This window comes from Trichoderma harzianum, assembly GCF_003025095.1.
Source record: "Trichoderma harzianum CBS 226.95 unplaced genomic scaffold M431scaffold_9, whole genome shotgun sequence".
Taxonomy (NCBI): domain Eukaryota; kingdom Fungi; phylum Ascomycota; class Sordariomycetes; order Hypocreales; family Hypocreaceae; genus Trichoderma; species Trichoderma harzianum.
In genome coordinates this window covers 1,004,999-1,021,566 of record NW_020209257.1, presented here as the reverse complement: position 1 = coordinate 1,021,566, position 16,568 = coordinate 1,004,999, and the positions used below count along the sequence as shown (strand labels likewise).

General features: G+C 49.2%; 8 protein-coding genes across 8 annotated transcripts; 5 read left to right on the top strand and 3 right to left on the bottom strand.

Annotated features, from left to right (window-relative positions):
* Nucleotides 1–1,423: 1,423 nt before the first annotated feature.
* M431DRAFT_510122 (hypothetical protein) lies at nucleotides 1,424–2,045 on the top strand. The gene has a single exon (XM_024919413.1). The coding sequence runs from the start codon at nucleotides 1,608–1,610 to the stop codon at nucleotides 2,004–2,006; it is 399 nt and encodes a 132-aa protein (XP_024772520.1). The 5' UTR covers nucleotides 1,424–1,607; the 3' UTR covers nucleotides 2,007–2,045.
* Nucleotides 2,046–2,922: 877 nt separating this feature from the next.
* Nucleotides 2,923–4,056, top strand: M431DRAFT_68908 (hypothetical protein; the record flags this gene model as incomplete). Its single annotated transcript, XM_024921775.1, has 1 exon — nucleotides 2,923–4,056. A coding segment is annotated over one exon (1,134 nt), but the record flags the coding sequence as incomplete, so codon positions are not given.
* A 165-nt stretch (nucleotides 4,057–4,221) lies between these two features.
* Nucleotides 4,222–5,286, top strand: M431DRAFT_89944 (hypothetical protein; the record flags this gene model as incomplete). Its single annotated transcript, XM_024924088.1, has 2 exons — nucleotides 4,222–4,662; nucleotides 4,720–5,286. The coding sequence occupies 2 exons, from the start codon at nucleotides 4,222–4,224 to the stop codon at nucleotides 5,284–5,286; spliced, it is 1,008 nt and encodes a 335-aa protein (XP_024772518.1).
* An 876-nt stretch (nucleotides 5,287–6,162) lies between these two features.
* Nucleotides 6,163–8,600, top strand: M431DRAFT_521969 (hypothetical protein). Its single transcript, XM_024920485.1, has 2 exons — nucleotides 6,163–7,837; nucleotides 7,913–8,600. The coding sequence occupies exons 1-2, from the start codon at nucleotides 6,655–6,657 to the stop codon at nucleotides 8,329–8,331; spliced, it is 1,602 nt and encodes a 533-aa protein (XP_024772517.1). The 5' UTR covers nucleotides 6,163–6,654; the 3' UTR covers nucleotides 8,332–8,600.
* Nucleotides 8,601–8,629: 29 nt separating this feature from the next.
* M431DRAFT_18330 (hypothetical protein) lies at nucleotides 8,630–9,272 on the bottom strand (the record flags this gene model as incomplete). The annotated part of the gene is made up of 2 exons (XM_024913153.1): nucleotides 8,852–9,272; nucleotides 8,630–8,664 (listed from the first exon to the last, which is right to left on the bottom strand). Exons 1-2 carry the CDS (start codon nucleotides 9,096–9,098, stop codon nucleotides 8,630–8,632), a joined length of 282 nt encoding a protein of 93 aa, XP_024772516.1. The 5' UTR covers nucleotides 9,099–9,272.
* A 483-nt stretch (nucleotides 9,273–9,755) lies between these two features.
* M431DRAFT_510119 (hypothetical protein) lies at nucleotides 9,756–11,343 on the bottom strand. The gene is made up of 2 exons (XM_024919412.1): nucleotides 10,863–11,343; nucleotides 9,756–10,682 (listed from the first exon to the last, which is right to left on the bottom strand). Exons 1-2 carry the CDS (start codon nucleotides 11,120–11,122, stop codon nucleotides 9,854–9,856), a joined length of 1,089 nt encoding a protein of 362 aa, XP_024772515.1. The 5' UTR covers nucleotides 11,123–11,343; the 3' UTR covers nucleotides 9,756–9,853.
* A 251-nt stretch (nucleotides 11,344–11,594) lies between these two features.
* Nucleotides 11,595–12,458, bottom strand: M431DRAFT_521967 (hypothetical protein). The gene is made up of 2 exons (XM_024920484.1): nucleotides 12,293–12,458; nucleotides 11,595–12,229 (listed from the first exon to the last, which is right to left on the bottom strand). The coding sequence occupies exons 1-2, from the start codon at nucleotides 12,399–12,401 to the stop codon at nucleotides 12,048–12,050; spliced, it is 291 nt and encodes a 96-aa protein (XP_024772514.1). The 5' UTR covers nucleotides 12,402–12,458; the 3' UTR covers nucleotides 11,595–12,047.
* A 126-nt stretch (nucleotides 12,459–12,584) lies between these two features.
* On the top strand, nucleotides 12,585–16,514 carry M431DRAFT_120123 (hypothetical protein). Its single transcript, XM_024912088.1, has 6 exons — nucleotides 12,585–12,685; nucleotides 12,737–13,156; nucleotides 13,223–14,372; nucleotides 14,462–14,513; nucleotides 14,849–15,148; nucleotides 15,228–16,514. The coding sequence occupies exons 1-6, from the start codon at nucleotides 12,642–12,644 to the stop codon at nucleotides 16,319–16,321; spliced, it is 3,060 nt and encodes a 1,019-aa protein (XP_024772513.1). The 5' UTR covers nucleotides 12,585–12,641; the 3' UTR covers nucleotides 16,322–16,514.
* The last annotated feature ends 54 nt before the right edge of the window (nucleotides 16,515–16,568 follow it).

Below are 16,568 nucleotides of genomic sequence, written 5' to 3'. Positions count from 1 at the left end.
TGGCTGTGTGGCAATAGTAAGGCTTCTTATTGATAATAAAGCCGATATTAATACCAGCGATCAATATAGACGAACACCACTTTCACTGGCCTCCCGGAGTGGCCATGGGGCAGTAGTAAGGCTTCTTATTAATAATGGAGCTGACATCAATACCAGCGATATATTTGGATCAACACCACTTACATGGGCCCTGAAACTGGGCCATGCGAGAGTAGCAAGTATTCTTATTGATGAAGGAGCTGATGGTGATCAATATGGATTTATTCCAACTTTACTAGTTTGACAGAGCGGTCGCGTGACGGTAGCATTGCTTCTTATGCTTGCGCAACAATTGCAGTTCTTCTTATTCCTAGAGGAGGCGATATTAGTATTAGCGATAAAGTGAATTAATATCCGGCCTCTTTATTTTACGGAATGGTCGCAAGGTAATAGCAAGGCTTCTTTAATAAGGGAGCTGATTCATTTTTAGCAATAGCGATAAATCATCACCACTTATATTGGCATTTCGGAATAACCACAATGCAATTTTTGGTCTTCTTATTCATAAAGGAACTAGGATTGAGATTTCTAAAGGGCAAAAGATGCTAGTGTTACACTTGGGAGCAGATGTCCATCCTCGTCCGCTCACTCTTCGCCAGCCGATTCTCGAAGTTCTGTTGCTGAGTTCTGTTGCTGAGCTCTGTTGCTGAGCTCAAAATGATTAAGATCCTTGCTAGCCATATAACACAGCTACCCACGCCTAGAGATCATCACGTTCTATCTAGCCTATGTGTATTTTACTGTAGCTCGAGAATATTCACTTCACAGCTATCTTGAGGCTTCAGCAGAGGGACTAACCTCTTAGTGACATGCTAGAGCCTACGGCGGCGCCAGCTTCACAGCTTCCAGAGAAAGAGCGATTACTACATTCAGCGATATTGGTCAGATAATATGTCTTTTGCCTGAACATGTAGGGAGTACGCGGAACACGCCCATCCTAGCAAGCAATATTGATAACTACAACAACGGCTTAGCAGTGAAATAGCGATAAATTACTTTAAATGCCAATGGTCAAATCTCGTTCTTCTTATGCTCTAAAAAGTAGTGGTGGTGCGCCGCGTTGCTGAAGAGGGTTATGCTAACCATTGTGCGTGAAACAAAGCCGTGTAATTCGGTGATCGGTTGCATCTGGCTGTGAACTGACTACTGCTATCGAAAGCTTGTAGTTATGAGTCATAGCCGATCTATCTAATACATTCTCGGACTCTGATGGTGACGATGATGACGAGGGCGTATCCACTCACACCACTTACATGCAATCTGCGGAGCATGCCTTGGGTGTTGCCTGCTGTCTACCTTTCCTTTCCAGTCTGTCAATTGCAGTTATTGTTTCTAAAAATCGTTCTTTTTCTCTTTTCTTGTTATGAATGATTCTAATAATCCTCTACGACAAGCTCTCTTCACACATATATCTCCCAAAGGACTTACAACGGTAATACCAGGAAGTCTTCAAAGGCAAAAACACACCTGCTCTTCCAATACCATATCTCTTATTCTCATTTATTGACGGATGCGCCAAGCTATCACATTGTTCGCCTGAGAATCTCATACACGGCTAACTAAGCACCATGACCAAGGTCACATTCTCAAACGCGGTGCCTGGTGACTCGAATGAGGATGCTGTGTCGTTGGACAAAACAGAATCAAATCCCGAACAAGCAGTCGCAGTTAGCGAAGACCACCCAAAGTCTAAATCTGAACCCTTCATCAGCATTGAAGACGGCGTTCACACAATTCATGGTGTCGACTGTATTTGGCACAACATGTATGCTGAATCGACATTCACCACCTTCCGCTGGATTTCTCCCTATGATGACATTGACTCGATGTTGATCAAGGTGGCTCGCAATGTGGAACAGGGACTGTACTCCATAATTAGCATGAGTGCATCTAAGCATTCACTTACAGTAGTTTGCGCTTGTGAGAAGAACTGGGAGGGTTTGCCAGTGGGCTGGTACTGCCGTTAAGTCGTTACCTTGATGTAATAAAAAGACTTGGTATCAGAGCATGTTGCGCAGATTCATCTTCTGTAATTCAATGAGGCCATAACTGTGATTTGCTATTATGCGCTCGGAAGGATGTACACGGGCACGTATTACATCTACCTCATGTGATGAGTATAAACGGGAGGAGTCTTGTATCGCATTTGGTGGTAGTGGAGTTCGCGTCTCTCTCCCTCGTTAGATCTTCATTGGGGGTAATTTCAGGCACCTGCCCGGGCTATTACTCCTCGCCGTAGCGTCAGGATGTTGGGTGTTGGGTGTTGGTTCGTTCGACGCTGCATCACCGGCCCCTGTCCTACGAGTTATTTTACCACTGAATTGAGAGTTTAGGCAAAGATGCTGCTGAATATTTGTTGACATAGTCCCCGCCCTGTTTTCCCATGTCTATTTGAAGCATTATGCCGGATGGTATCATATTGTAGATCTTTGTTCCAGCTTTCATTTATACTTGGGCCTGTCTTGGGATCGCACGCGAATTGCCTTGTGATTAAACATCCCAGAATCACTACGCTCTTGATACTACTCGATACTGGTATTCGACAATTCAAGAATGCAAAATGGCTCACAATCTGATGGACGTGAAGGGCAAGACTTCCAGCCTCACAAATGAAGACATATTTGGTATGAATCCCTTTCGCTGGTTGTATACAAGAGTGACATCCTACTAATACTTTTCCTAGCCTCATCTCAGTATGTGTCTACATCCCATCCGCCGAATCAACCTTGGCCTGGGATTTTGACCGTCCGCATTTCTCATGGCAATGGCTTCTCTATACCGGATCAGTACCATCAAGCTGTTAACAGCCTTCAAAGTGGCTCTTCTTTAACACAAGCCGAAATATCCAAGAGGCCGTGGCTCAATCTGAACGGCCGCCGATTGTTGCTGCTCTATGCCATTGTAGAGTATGGCAAATTTTCCGCACGTTCATTATCAGCTTCAGAAACTATTGAGAATCTACGGTGGGAAAACTTAGGATCTTACAGCGTGAAATTTAATGTCTTTCGCGCTGCAGAGTTGGTCTTGAGGTTCTACCTGTGCTATCCTGGCCATGGCCAAGGAAGTAGCGATTTCTTTCTTGGAAAGGCTAGAATTGAGCCAGCGCTTGAAGAGAAAAAGTATACCAAGTGGCTACAAGTGGAAGAGGGCGCTGGAGAAATCTGTGTTGAGATTGAATACACCAAAACCGCGACGCCGGGGATACAAGCGGTCGGTGGCCGCCAAGGTCCAAGTCTTAGGGGCAGATGTAGCCCGAACCCCTGTTACCATTTCCAAGTCGAAAAGCAAGATACAAATTTGCTTTACGCCAGCAAGAAACTTGTAAATGTCGACGCAAGCCATGTATTCTTGTCTCAGGCGGACAAGCCATTCATCGCACCGCTCGATTTCGTTGCTACGATTCCCGAGGGGCTACAGTTATATGCACCACTTATCCATGGAGGGCCACTGTTTTATCACCTTCAGAAACCACGGCGTTTTGATGTTGATCGATGTCGGTTCTATGCCGCCGAGATCCTTTGCGCATTCGAAAGCTTGCTGCAGTCCAACCCTTCATATTGCGGACCCAAAACAGAGAATATCCTACTAGACTCCATAGGACATATTGTTCTTTGCGACTTTAGTCTCTATCATCTAGATATGGAACAACCTGCCCACAGCACCGTGGAATATCCTGCCCCTGAGCAGCTTTTACATGGAAACTCCAGTGTTAAAACATATATACGCTGGTGGTGGACCTTGGGAATATTTCTTTACGAAATGTTAACTGGAATACCACCTTTTTTCGCCGAAAGCATCGAAAAGATACATGAAAGGATTACGTCTAGTGAGCACATCGTGTATCCAAATTCTCTTCCATCATCTGCAAAAGACATCCTAGCCGGACTTCTCGAGCGCAATCCTGAACAGCGACTAGGTGCAAAACGAGGAGCAAGCGAGATCAAACAACACCCATTTTTCGACTGCATTGACTGGAACAAGCTGACGCGACGTGAATATCATCCCGACTTCAAGCCTCCCAAAATTACGATGCCCTTTCCGGAGTCACGCAAAGTGCGAGGGATTGCCAAAGCTGAAGCCATGAGACAGTTGACTAAAGGATCCAATTATGTGAGCTCGTTGCCCACGGGTCAAATAACACGGCCAGCAGCTGTGGACTATAATAAAAACTTCATGGAAATGATGAAAGGGAAATTCCCTGTTGCTGCTGCTTCTCTTCCCCCGCCTCCTCCTTCTCCTCCTTTTCCAGACGTCAAGATACCTATTGATGACAATCCGGATTGGGAGTTGGTTTGGGACGAAGAAGCCAAAGTCTTTTACTTCTACAACCGCTCCAACAACGCAAGACAAATAATTGTGCGTCAAACATCTTTTCCAAGACAGCCTTCGAAGCAAGCTCATGACGGTTCCTCTACGGGTGATGTCCCCAATTTGCCTAGTCAGATCCAGAAGGAGGATGCACTTGAAGCGGTGTTGAAGGCTGGATATACGCATTTGATCCCACAAATACTGCACAAGTATGGTGGTATGGACCTCAACGTTAAGCTTTATGGCTTTCAGAGGGTACTAACTCTGCTTGAATTCGCTGTCGAACAGCAAGACGCAAACCTGCTACAACTGTTCGTTGATGGGGGCGCCACCGATACGTCGGGAACCGCGCTGTTCTTGTCAGTAAAAAAGGGCCATCAGGAACATGTCGCCATCCTGGCCAAGATGGCCGACAGGGTTGATCTCACCAGAGCCTTAGGAAGGGCCGTAGATCGAAAAGATATAGCTGTCATCGATATCTTGTTAGCCAGCGGTGCCAAGTGCAATTTTGAGGACTCCGACCGACCTCCTCCTCCTTCTAGAGGCTACTATTTGCCCAGGATCCCGGACAATGAGGATTATATGCCTCCTCTTGTCCGAGCCGTCAGACTGGGCAACATGGAGCTGGTGCGATTACTGCTCGCACACGGCGCAGATGTCAATGTGGGATACCATGGTCTTCATGGAGAGCGCCAATCTCTCTTTATAGATGTGACGTGCGGAAGGGTGATAGAGGCGGCCATGGAGCTGGGACACCGGGATATGGTTGAGCTGTTTCTAGAGATGGGGGCGGATATTCATCTGCCGCAGCCGACCTGGCAGTTTCACGACTGTTGGATGATAGCGAGGCCGGTTTACCTAAGAGTTAGGACGCAATTGAGGGAGGTTGAAGCGGCGTGGCAATCGACAAGAGATTCGGCTGAATGGGTGGTTGTGTAGAGGGCGATCGTATGTAGTTCTTAATTGCTCTATTTTGTACATGTCTATTGATATCATGGCATCAAATTGCTAAAAACAGAGGCACAACGAAAGCTGCCAAGAGAACGTCATCTTTAAGATCTGAGGTCAGACCCCAAAGCTGACGGCTCGGCTGGTTTCTCGGCAGTGGCTTCGATGCCCATTTTCTACAATCATCCAGCTAAATAGATGTTGCGATTGCAGTTTGTCTGCTGTGGTGAGGGAAGACCTGCGGGATCCCACATCAAGCGTTTACCCTACCAAGCGGATGACAGAAAAACCGAGGCCGACAAGAATTCGAACACCCACGAGTAAATCATACGCCTACAAGTGGAGTAGCTGCTATATCTACAATTCCTTAATAACTGCTACTGTATCTATATTTCTTTTATAACTTTTACTATATCTATATTTCTTTGGTAACTATTACTATATCTATATTTCTCTAGTAACTGCTACTATATTTATATAATAAAATATATATGGTAGAGGTTTACTTGATGATGGATCTGATGAGGATTACCAACCTAACCTTAATGCAGTATTTCCCTTTATCAGCTAGGTGCATTTCGAAGCGGGGTTGGTTAGCTACACCACTCCGAACCAAGCTCGGTAATTTGATGCCTCGGCTGGAGCTTGAATAAGATAGTAGGTAAAGGATCAGATTTAGTTTACATGTACCTCTTACCTCTGACGCCACGTGATGAGCTGTATTGCGGGAGACAAGACGCTTATTCGGACGTAAAATGTGAAACGGGCACCATATTTGAGCCGGGAGTCCGCCTCCAACTGGTGTCTCTCGCACTGAAAAGTAAAACAAAGACCATCGGTTCGTTGTATCTAAAAGTCCGGGTGTGGGGAGGAGCTGGCGCGACTAAAAGCTTTGGCGCTGCATTAGCTTGCTTGAACAGGCACAAGGACAACATTTAAGGCAAGGCCTGAAGCTGGAGCGAATGCGAGGACACTAACGGCAGTCCGCGGGCACCAGCCCGAATCCAGCCTCGACTGTCGTAACGGAGCAAACGGACACTTTCTGCCCACCGATTGATTTGGTTTGATTTGATTGATTGCAATTCCACATGCCAGAGTAGCTTCTGCCGCGGCCTGACTTGGGTTGCGATGCAGGGCCAACAATTGTGACGGCGCGACATACATTTACATTCGTTTCATCTCCTCGGCTAGAAATCCATCTATCGCATCAACTTCACATCTACATCACCATCTCGACAGCCAGCGCCTGCGCTGTTGCGACACACACTGGAAGCTTCGACTCAGCTGCTACATACTATCAGCACTAACAACTAGCAAGCCAGCAAGCTACCTAGCAGTTACACAGCTCTTCTAGCAACCATGGCGCTCAATACAACGGGCATCCCGCCGCTGCAGTTCACGGCCCTCGACGACATCACGGCCCAGTACAACAAGGTCCGCGCCACCTTCAGGTCCGGTCGCACAAGAGACGTCGAGTATCGCAAGCAGCAGATCCGCCGCCTCTACTGGGCCATCGTCGACAATGCCAAGCTGATTGAGCTGGCCCTCAACAAGGACATGGGCAAGTCCAACTTCGAGGCCAACATCTCCGAGATCGACTGGTGCAAGCAAGAGTGTCTCGACGCCGTCGACAACCTGGACAAATGGATCAAGGACGAGGGCATCCCCCACATGCCCCTGCAGTTCTTGGCCATGAAGCCGCGCATCAGGAACGAGCCGCTGGGCGTCATCCTCAACATTGGCGCATACAATTTCCCCTTCCAGCTCAACGTCACGCCCCTCGTTGGTGCCATTGCGGCGGGCAACACCTTTGTGCTTAAGCCGTCCGAGATATCGCCGCACTCGGCCATGGTCTTGAAGAAGATTATGGACGAGGCGCTAGACCCCGATTGCTACGTCTGCTTCAACGGCGGCATCGATGAGACGAAACATATCCTGGAGCACAAGTTTGACAAGATTGTCTTCACCGGCGGCAAGCGGACCGGCACCATCATTGCCCAGAAGGCAGCCGAGACTCTGACGCCCGTGCTCCTCGAGCTGGGCGGCCAGAACCCTGCCTTTATTACCCGAAAGGGCGATCTCAAGATTGCGGCCCGTCGTCTGATGTGGCAAAAGTGCCTGAATGCTGGCCAGGTGTGCCTCTCCCACAACTACGCGCTCGTCGAGCGATGTGTCCTCAACAAGTTCATCGAGGAGGTCAAGAAGCAATACGCCGAAATGATGCCCCAGGGAGCAAAGGCAAGCCCCGACTTTTCCCGTATCGTCAACCAGGGCCACTTCAACCGCATCAAGAAGATGCTAGACAACTCCAGAGGCAAGATTGTCATGGGCGGGTCCATGGATGAGACCGACTTTTTCATCGAACCCACGGTTGTCTTAGTTGACGATATCAACGACAGCATGGTGGTGGAGGAGAGCTTTGGCCCTATCTGGTCCATTGTTCCGTTTGATACCCTGGACGAGGCCATCAACATTGCTAATCAGGTTGACCCAACACCATTGGCTTTGTTCGCCTTTGGCTCGGATGCGGAAACCGAAAAAGGTGCGTCATTCTACAAACATCCCAATTCCTCCCGCTGTATCAGTTGAGAAAACAGAGTATTAACGTCTTCTATAGTCATCAACAGCGTGACGTCGGGAGGCGCCACCATCAACGACGGCTTCTTCCACGCCATGCTCAACCCAAGCCCCATCGGTGGCATTGGATCCTCTGGCACGGGCAACTACCACGGCTACTTCTCCTTCAAGGCCTTTAGCCACCAACGTTCCATCGCAAAGGTCCCAACTTGGGCGGATAAGCTGCTGCGCGTGCGATACATGCCCTATTCGGCCAGCGAGCTGAAGCGCCACCACCGCATCTCCGAGAAGAAGCCCAACTTTGACCGCAACGGCCAGCTTGTCAAGGGCTTGAAGTACTGGTTCGCCGTGCTGCTGAGCTTGGGCTCCAAGAACGCGGCGAGCTTTGCTCTCAGGTGGGGGGTTCTTATTGCTCTGGCTGTGACACTGGGTCTGAAACGCAACTCTTTAGGACTGTGAATGAGGATGAAGAGAAGACGAATGAAGTGAAGAAATAAAGTTGTGTCAAACGCAATGTCTATTGTGAGATGGGTCTCTCTGGTAGCCCCTACGTTTTTCTCTGATTTAGTATTTTGCAAAAGCTTGAAAACTGAGATACCGTGGTTTGTCAACTACCTTTATGTATTATTATATAACACGCTTATAACATGCTTCGTTGGCTGCTTCATACTAGAAAACAAACAAATAATTACATGTCGGTAGTGACCAGGCAGCACCCCAGATTCAGGGATCTATCCAGCACCCCCTTATCCCAAATTTACATCGCAGAGTGATCGACATATGGGGAGCCATCTAGAACAAGAGACGTGTAAGTCAGCTTACAGGGACATTATTAAATCCAACGTCGTGGTATAACTCACATCCATAAATCGCCCGATAGCGGATCAAGGCTCAGGCTCAGGCTTTATTGGCCGTTCCATCGCTACCTGTTCTCTCAGCTGAAGAATGTGTGCCCTCACTATCCCCCTGTGCCGCGCACACTCAACAATACGTTGCTCAACCACGGCCGTGAACTCCCGTGTCTGCAGCAAATATTGCTCATACTCCATCGTTTCTTGCTCCCACTTGTCAGATATTGTCTCGTACGCACTCGTAAGCGTGTTTTTGCGCCACTCGATGTAAGCGAGGCGGTTTCTCAGGTGGTTGATATCGTGGTCAATCTGTCGCATACCCTTGAGCATGGCGTACATAGATTGTTCGAGAGTTGGATTTTGAACCATGTCCATCGTGGGACATAAAGTTGGATAAATGAAAGAAGCAAAAGAGTTAGGATATGGCGAGGAGAGCAGTAGAATAAAGCTGCGTTTGGAGGTTTCGGAAAGTGGTTTCTTATTTTAAAAAAGAAGCAGAGAGCAATTCTAGGGCAATGGCATTATTTATAAGATGTCAATAAACTTTGTGCCAGAGGCTTCATTACACCTTACTTGGCGAATAGTTTACGCGGAAGCGTCTTTCCTGATGGAGAATAATTTACAAAACGGCTAAAAGACCAAATGCTTAGATGGCGAGACTACTGTGGCCATCATACATAGGTAGATAGAAATGCATGATGAAATGATTAGTAGTTTCCATCTCTTGTACTATCGTGAGTACGTCTCAGTCGACCAGAAATAAGGCTCCTCCGCCAGATTTTGATCTAAGTATCTGAACAGATACATCATTTTCAACTTTTGAGAAACAGTGCACGAAAGAAGACTTACCGTTGAGTCGAAACAGTTCATCGAAAGCGGAAGGAAGTCCTTCAAGTATCGGTCCGGTTCTAAGATCAAACAGTCGAGGCGGCTGTATGTTCGCTAAGTTGTCCTTATTGCTCGGTCATTGCTTGTAGGAGACACAGATACCAGCGACTTCTAAGCCAACAGAGCAGGCTTGTACATAAATCAAGCCAAACAGCGTTTCTTGTGAGAGCCTTCATAATGGATTTGGACAATGTCCAATATCTTGCATCAACATTACAGGTTTTGCTATTCCTCAGTCTTTTCTATCGTCCAGATAACGCTGCAGCTAGCCTTTTCCCTCGCTCTCCTCCCAAGTAAATGTCGTCGTCTGCCGACTCTCTTCCAAATTCGACTGCCTCATGGTATCCCCTCGTCACAGTGTCTTCATCAATCTTGACCCCATTCTCTACCAGTGCGAGGATGACACTCCTACACCGCGCAATCTCTCTCATGGTGGGGACGTCGATGTGATTGTTTTGGCTCGAATAGATTTGAGAGCTGACGCTTTCCTCCATGCGGTTGATACCCGCCGCCTCGGCCGCGACATCGCTCTCGATGTGCTTGCTGATCCAGATGTAGCCGTTGACACCCAACAGGACGTCAATCTTGCTGCCTGCGTTGGAAGTCTCCATGGTCCACAGCTGGCGCTTGGAACGCACCACGCCTCCACCGCCTCCCGTGCCACCGACGGCGACAAAGACGCCGTTCCTCAGCTTTCCGTACTTCAAACTGCGGGTGTGCAAGCTCGCAGCACCGTCCTGATGCAGCTGCTGAACCTCGGCGACGAGGAGATCACCCTCTGAGAAGAAGCTGCGGATTTGGAGCTCGTCTGTCTCAGTCCGCTTGCGGAGGATGCCACCGGGGAGGTTGATGGCAGAGATCTGGAGGATGGCGAGCTGGGCTGCGGCGACATCGACGCGCCAGCGCTTGGCCTGGACCTCGACGATGCGGCCGACAACGAGGTCACCGATCTCGGGGTTGTAGCGCGCCCTCAGGGGACGCACTGAGAGCAGCTTGTTGGTGCGGGTGAGTGTGCCGGCAAGAGAGGAGGTGATGGAGGTGGTGTTTGGGGGGACGTATGTGCCGTGACCACTGAGACAGGTTAGCAAATGATGAATTTTCGAATATTTTGGTATTGTGAGCGCAGATGTTCTTGTGTGTATCAAGATGTATGGTTGATACTCAGAACATCAGTTGATGTAGAGATTGAGGAGGAAAAGAACGTAGGGGAAAGATGGAGAGAATAGGTGAGAGAATAGAGGGGAATAGTACCGCATCCATTGAGCATTTGACGTGATCACTGTTCCAGGAGTGAGAATCTCGTCTCTGGTGTCTGTTTGCTCTTCATCTTCATCCTCTTCGTCCACATGCATGCTCTCGCCGTCGAGCATGGGAATGTCGCCCTCAATCGCTGCGCCGCCATTTTCTGAGTCTGACTCTGAATCTGAAGGAACATCCATATCGATGTCTACTGCACGCGGCCGCCGCGGTGCCGGCGCGTTTGGCTGCGGGTTGTGAATTGTGATGGGCATGGCGGGCTGTGAGATGATGGTTTTTTTCACTTGTTTTTCCTATGCGTGAGGAATTGAAAGGCGAAAGGGCGCCAATATTTGGCGGCTAACCTGCAGGAGACTAGGTCCGACCTTTTCTCAGTAGATGAATACGATTCTTGTACTTCGGTGCGCTGGATTGATGCTTTTGTGTTGATTTAGTCGTTTGAGTTGATGCTCTTTTGGGTTTGTATGAAAAAGTTGGTATGAAAGGTTGAAAGTGGGGCCGGTATTTGGTGCTGGCGGCCTGGTTTTGTTTGATGAGCCACCAGAAAGCAAAAACGGCGGAGCTGGCAGAGCGAATGTTACAATATTACCACGAAAATTTATTTAGATTTGCATTTTCAGATAATAAAATTAAAATTTCGGATGAACTTTTGATAAAGTTTCTTTTAATAGTATCATATCTACTACATATGAGACTTGAATGCCATTCGACAGTAGCCGTACGGTAGCACGTCTTACTTCTTGCGTGTCTACAGAATAAGTGTAATACAGTTTCGATGCGGGAGCCAAATCAAGAGAAGAGATAATTCAATCCGTGTATCTATCCAGGTAGCTTGATTCCCATGACCGGAGATCGCGTGCGCCGTTTTGTTTTCCGAGAGACCATATCCATATGCCCCTGCTTAATCATACATAAGGTAGTACACTAATATACACAAGGACAGCCGTTGATATTAATACAATGAGCCATAGCCGTTTGGACACAATGCTTCCATTCGTACATGTATTCATGAGAGAATGGGGCGCCAAATCAGAGGGCAGCTCATTCCTTCATCCGGGGTCATTCATCGTATCCTGCAAAACATGTACAGTCCATCGTAGATCCTTTTAGTTTGTGCAACGTGAGAGGCCAAATGACCGCATTCGCACAGCTGCAAATAAAGACACCAATGCCTTAATCTCATTTCAGAGCTCTCCAAAGGCCCATCCATGCGAGAGCGGCCGAGATGGTGACGATGCCAGCCCTTCGGCTCCTCATGCCGAACATCGACTTGCTCTGAAGAATGACGGCCCGTTGCTTTTCGAGCTGCGACATGCCTGAAAAGTAGCTATAGCCAGCAAGACAGAAAAACGCACCACTCCCTACTTCCCTGTCAGCTTCTCCTTGTCCAGATGAGACTGCCCTCGCATGAGACCATTACCAACCTATAACTTTGCAGCTCAAGCAGTCATCGCCGCGGTCCTGGCGCAAAATGTCCTGAAGCCGCTCCGGTTTCTCAAGCGACTGAAGAGTCGGAATCTTGTCGCCGGCCATGTTGAAGAAGCCGCTAGTTCAGTAGTTGAGGCACTCAAACTCGAAGCAAGATCAAGAACAATTCGATAAGAAACGCCTGATAATGGTGGGTTTTCAAGCAGCTTATGCAGCGACGTGAGGTGATTGGCGCAGCTGTGTTAGTCAGCACAATCCACCACCGAGTTTCGTCATGCTTAGTTGCGCGACTGGAGAGCTGGAGCTTGTGGCCTTGAACCTTGGACAAGGCGCTGAGCCGTCACCATGAACGGCGTTATTGAAGCGCTGCACATCTACGATGACAACAGGTAATCTCTCAACATCCTATAGGCCCCTCCAAGCACTGCTGACAGGTGTAGGAATCCCATTCTATCGCATACCTACACGGGACGGCCCCTCTCAGCTTCCCACCTTCTGTCTCTCTATCTCGAGCATCCGTTTCCTCGGCCGAGCCTGATCTACCTCCCCAATGCAAACCCTCCGACGCTTGTCTTCAGCCTGACGCACTCCAATCTATTATTTCTAGCTACCTCATCGACCGAAATCGAACCCCTCCTCGTGCTCGAGTTCCTCCACCGGATTGTGGACGCCTTCGAGGACTTTGTTGGGGCACCCTTGCTGGCTGTCAAGCTGGAAAACAACTACGATGTCGTCGCTCAGCTTCTAACGGAGATGTGTGATGCAGGGACCGTCAGTACGACGGAGCCCAATGCTCTACGAGAAGTGGTGGAGATGGAAGGCTGGGTCGATAAGTTGCTGGGTAGCATCAACTTACCTGGGTATGGACAGACCTGCAACACTTCTGCAAATAATGGATATGCGTCTTTCGACTAACTTTGAAACAGGAAAAATCCACTCAACACAAATTCAAACACACCGTCCCTGATAGCTTCCAACACGCCAGCGCTGCCTTGGAGACGGGCCAACGTACGGCACACGTCAAACGAGCTCTACGCCGATGTCGTCGAAACCCTCTCCGTCACGCTTGCTCCTTCAGGAAGGCCTTTAGCTGCATTTGCTAATGGGACAATTGCATTTACGTCAAAGGTGTCAGGCGTTCCAGATGTTCTGGTGACCCTGAGCAGTCCGTCAGGGAAGCATAATATCGGTGGCATCATGGAACTACCTGTCTTCCACCCATGCGTTCGGCTAAACAAGTGGAATGAACGACCTGGAGAATTGAGCTTTATACCACCCGATGGACGGTTCATCCTAGCCGGTTACGAGGTTGACCTGTTACCTTTTACAAGTGGCAAGAGTGGGAGCGTAAACTCAAACAATCTCAAGCTTCCCGTTAACCTGGAGATGAAAACCGGCCTTGGACCTGTGGGATCCGAATTCGAAGTCAGGTTGCAAACCAACAAGATTTTTGGCACCCCCAATTCATCATCAGCGGCAAGCCAGCTGGGGCGTGCTGCAGGCGTACCTGGAATCCCTGGACGGTTGTCATCACCGCATCCTGGAACCCCAAGCTCGCCACTACTAGATGACTTGACAGTCACTATTCCTCTGCCTGAAGACGTGAGGAACCTGTCTGATATCAGACCGTCTAGGGGGGATGCAAGCTTCAACAGGGCCGAGGGGCGACTCGAGTGGCACATCCCCGCAAAGGAGATATCTGGCCCGACGTCTCATTTTGGATTGAGGTGTACGGTAGTGGGGTCTCTAGCTGAAGACGATGAAGGGGAAGAGTTTGATCCTACGGGATTCGGGTTTGGCACTGACTATTCATACAACGAGCCATACCAAAGCACACCGGCTGCCAAAAAAGGGAAGGAAAAGCAAGGTGCGGATGATGAGCAGGACCCTAAGAGGGTAGCGCAGAACAAGATTCTGATGCCTAGTTCGGCATCTGTAAGCTTCTCCGTGAAAGGTTGGCTGGCGAGCGGGCTGAAAATTGAAAGCATTGTAATAGACACAAGGAAAAGCCGAGGGCTGGGCGAGGGTGTGAAGCCTTACAAGGGCGTCAAGTATCTGACAGTTAGCAAGGGAGGAGTAGAGATTCGCTGCTAATAGACAGCTAGACTGCGTTTGAATTGCGTTGCTCGCCATTGTTCTTTAGCAGTATCATATCCCTGCTTAAGCAGGCAGATGGAGCGTCATGCTCGTACTCGTGTTGGGATTTGAATAGTATAAGTCGATCCAGTCAATACCCGAATCAAGTCCGGAGCAACTTCACCAGTACTGACATCCCCCGGCAACTGCACACCAATAAATACCGTCAACAGATCCTTTGGGCCCAACAATTTCAATTGCCCCAACGAACAGCTGCAGCTTCCAGTAAGCGGAAGCCCTTAAAGATGCCGGAATCTGCAGCCCTTTGGCATTGCCGTGGCTAGGTATTTGCTAGTGCAGATGCTACAGCTCGGTGACAGCTCGGGAACAGCCACTTATAACGCTGTGCCCCACGTGCTTCTTATCCTGGTGCGTCACTGCTCCTTATCCTCTTATCCTCGGATGAGCTGCTACAGTGCTTCTTCGCTTCTATTTGGCCATTCCATATCCACCCTGTCATGCCGATTCTGGCCGTATAAAGCGCAATCATCGAGCTGAGAGAACACGGAATCCCCGTGATTCCAACCTTGGCCGTCGCGAGGCCATGAAGCGCTTTGGAGGTCCTATTCTGCATTGCCGGCGTAGCGCGAGGGTCAGCCGAGATGCGTCATCGCTGACATGGACTTCGCGATGCTGCGCGCCGGCATCAAGTGAACATTCAGTGCGATGGAGCTCGAGCAGGCCTGGAAGGCCGCGGACGGCGATTTTCTTCCCGGGTGAGCTTTACCTGTGCGATTGCCGAGGTTTAGAATAGCTCTTTGTGACTGATGCGAGCTTTGCGCGAGTGTGGAACAGGTCAGGGAGTGCAAAAGGTTGGCATGCTGTCGCCTTGGCTGGAGGCGTTTCCCTCGACAGCTTCGCAGATTATCGAAGAGATTGACCACTGCGCTGGGTTCAAAATCTCCGACGTCATACAGAATGGCCCGTCCAAAGTGCTCACCCAGACGACCATGGCCCAGCCTGCCATCATGGCCACGTCCATCTTCATCTTGCGCATCCTCGAGCGCGAGTTCAATTTTCGAGTTGCCGACCATTTCGACTTTACGCTGGGACATTCTCTGGGCGAGTTTACTGCATTGGTCGCTGGCGGATACATTGCCTTTGAGGACAGCTACTATTTAGTGCAGCAGCGCGCGGCTGCGATGTCGGAGGCGACGAAGAAGGCTATACAGGAGTATGGAGGCGAGTACGGCATGGTGGCTGTGATTACAGAGCCGGAATATCTACAAGGCTTGATCAAGGCGATTCGGGATTTCGTTGGCCACTCGAGCGATGGGAGCAAATCGGAGAGCAACCAAGATGTGCCACCGATTGAGCAAGTGTTGATCGCCAACATCAACAGCAAAAACCAGATCGTGTTGAGTGGCAACATGGAGAGAATCAAGATGCTTATAGCGCATGTTCGCCAGTTCTTAGGCCATGACCCACGAGCGGTGCGACTTCACAGCGACAGCCCCTTCCACAGCCCCATCATGAAGCCTGCGGTAGCTGTTATGAAGACGCTGTTGGAGAAGAAGAGTCGCGTCCCAGGCCGAGAAAACGAGGATATCGTTACCTTTCCAGGACTGATGCCGTGCATCAGCAATGTCTCCGCCAGACCGTTCCAAAGCAAGGAGCAGCTAAAGGACCTTCTGGCGAGAGGATGTCTCGAGACGGTTCGATGGTGGGCGGCAATCAAGTACCTCGACCAAGAGGAGAAAGTCCGGCGATGGGTTGGTATCGGCCCCGGCAAAGTGGGCAGAAACCTGGTAGGAAAGGAGGTGGGCATGAGAGGAAAGGATCTCGTCAAGGGAGGAGGCGTATGGGCGATTACAGACCCGTATGAGGTGGAAGAGGTGCTACGAGGGTTAGAAGAGACGGCAAATATCTTAGATGATGAGGATGAATGAGGGATGACAGTTTATAGATATCCAGGTTGGAGGACTCAGTTCCGGTATATAGGGTTCCGTGTATGAGTAGGGTAAGGTGAGTAGAAGACGGCGAGCAGATCGGCATGACGGATGCGCCCAAGGGTGTTATTTTGTAGGCGAATTGTAATATTATTTAATGATTATTTTTCTTTTTTAAATTATTGTACTTCAGCTACATTGATCAAAAATAAGGAGACTTTGTTACCATGTGAGGCGAGAAAAGTGA

Bases quoted from the DNA above. Each gene is read 5' to 3' on its own strand.
- M431DRAFT_510122 (XM_024919413.1), top strand. From the start codon at position 1,608: ATGACCAAGGTCACATTCTCAAACGCGGTGCCTGGTGACTCGAATGAG.
- M431DRAFT_521969 (XM_024920485.1), top strand. From the start codon at position 6,655: ATGGCGCTCAATACAACGGGCATCCCGCCGCTGCAGTTCACGGCCCTC. The intron at 7,838-7,912 runs GTGCGTCATTCT...CGTCTTCTATAG, and splicing joins GGATGCGGAAACCGAAAAAG to TCATCAACAGCGTGACGTCG.
- M431DRAFT_510119 (XM_024919412.1), bottom strand. From the start codon at position 11,122: ATGCCCATCACAATTCACAACCCGCAGCCAAACGCGCCGGCACCGCGG. The intron at 10,683-10,862 runs GTACTATTCCCC...AACCTGTCTCAG, and splicing joins TCAAATGCTCAATGGATGCG to TGGTCACGGCACATACGTCC.
- M431DRAFT_521967 (XM_024920484.1), bottom strand. From the start codon at position 12,401: ATGGCCGGCGACAAGATTCCGACTCTTCAGTCGCTTGAGAAACCGGAG. The intron at 12,230-12,292 runs GTTGGTAATGGT...ACAGGGAAGTAG, and splicing joins CTTGAGCTGCAAAGTTATAG to GGAGTGGTGCGTTTTTCTGT.
- M431DRAFT_120123 (XM_024912088.1), top strand. From the start codon at position 12,642: ATGAACGGCGTTATTGAAGCGCTGCACATCTACGATGACAACAG. The intron at 13,157-13,222 runs GTATGGACAGAC...ACTTTGAAACAG, and splicing joins GGTAGCATCAACTTACCTGG to GAAAAATCCACTCAACACAA. The intron at 14,514-14,848 runs GTCGATCCAGTC...GAGCTGCTACAG, and splicing joins TTGGGATTTGAATAGTATAA to TGCTTCTTCGCTTCTATTTG.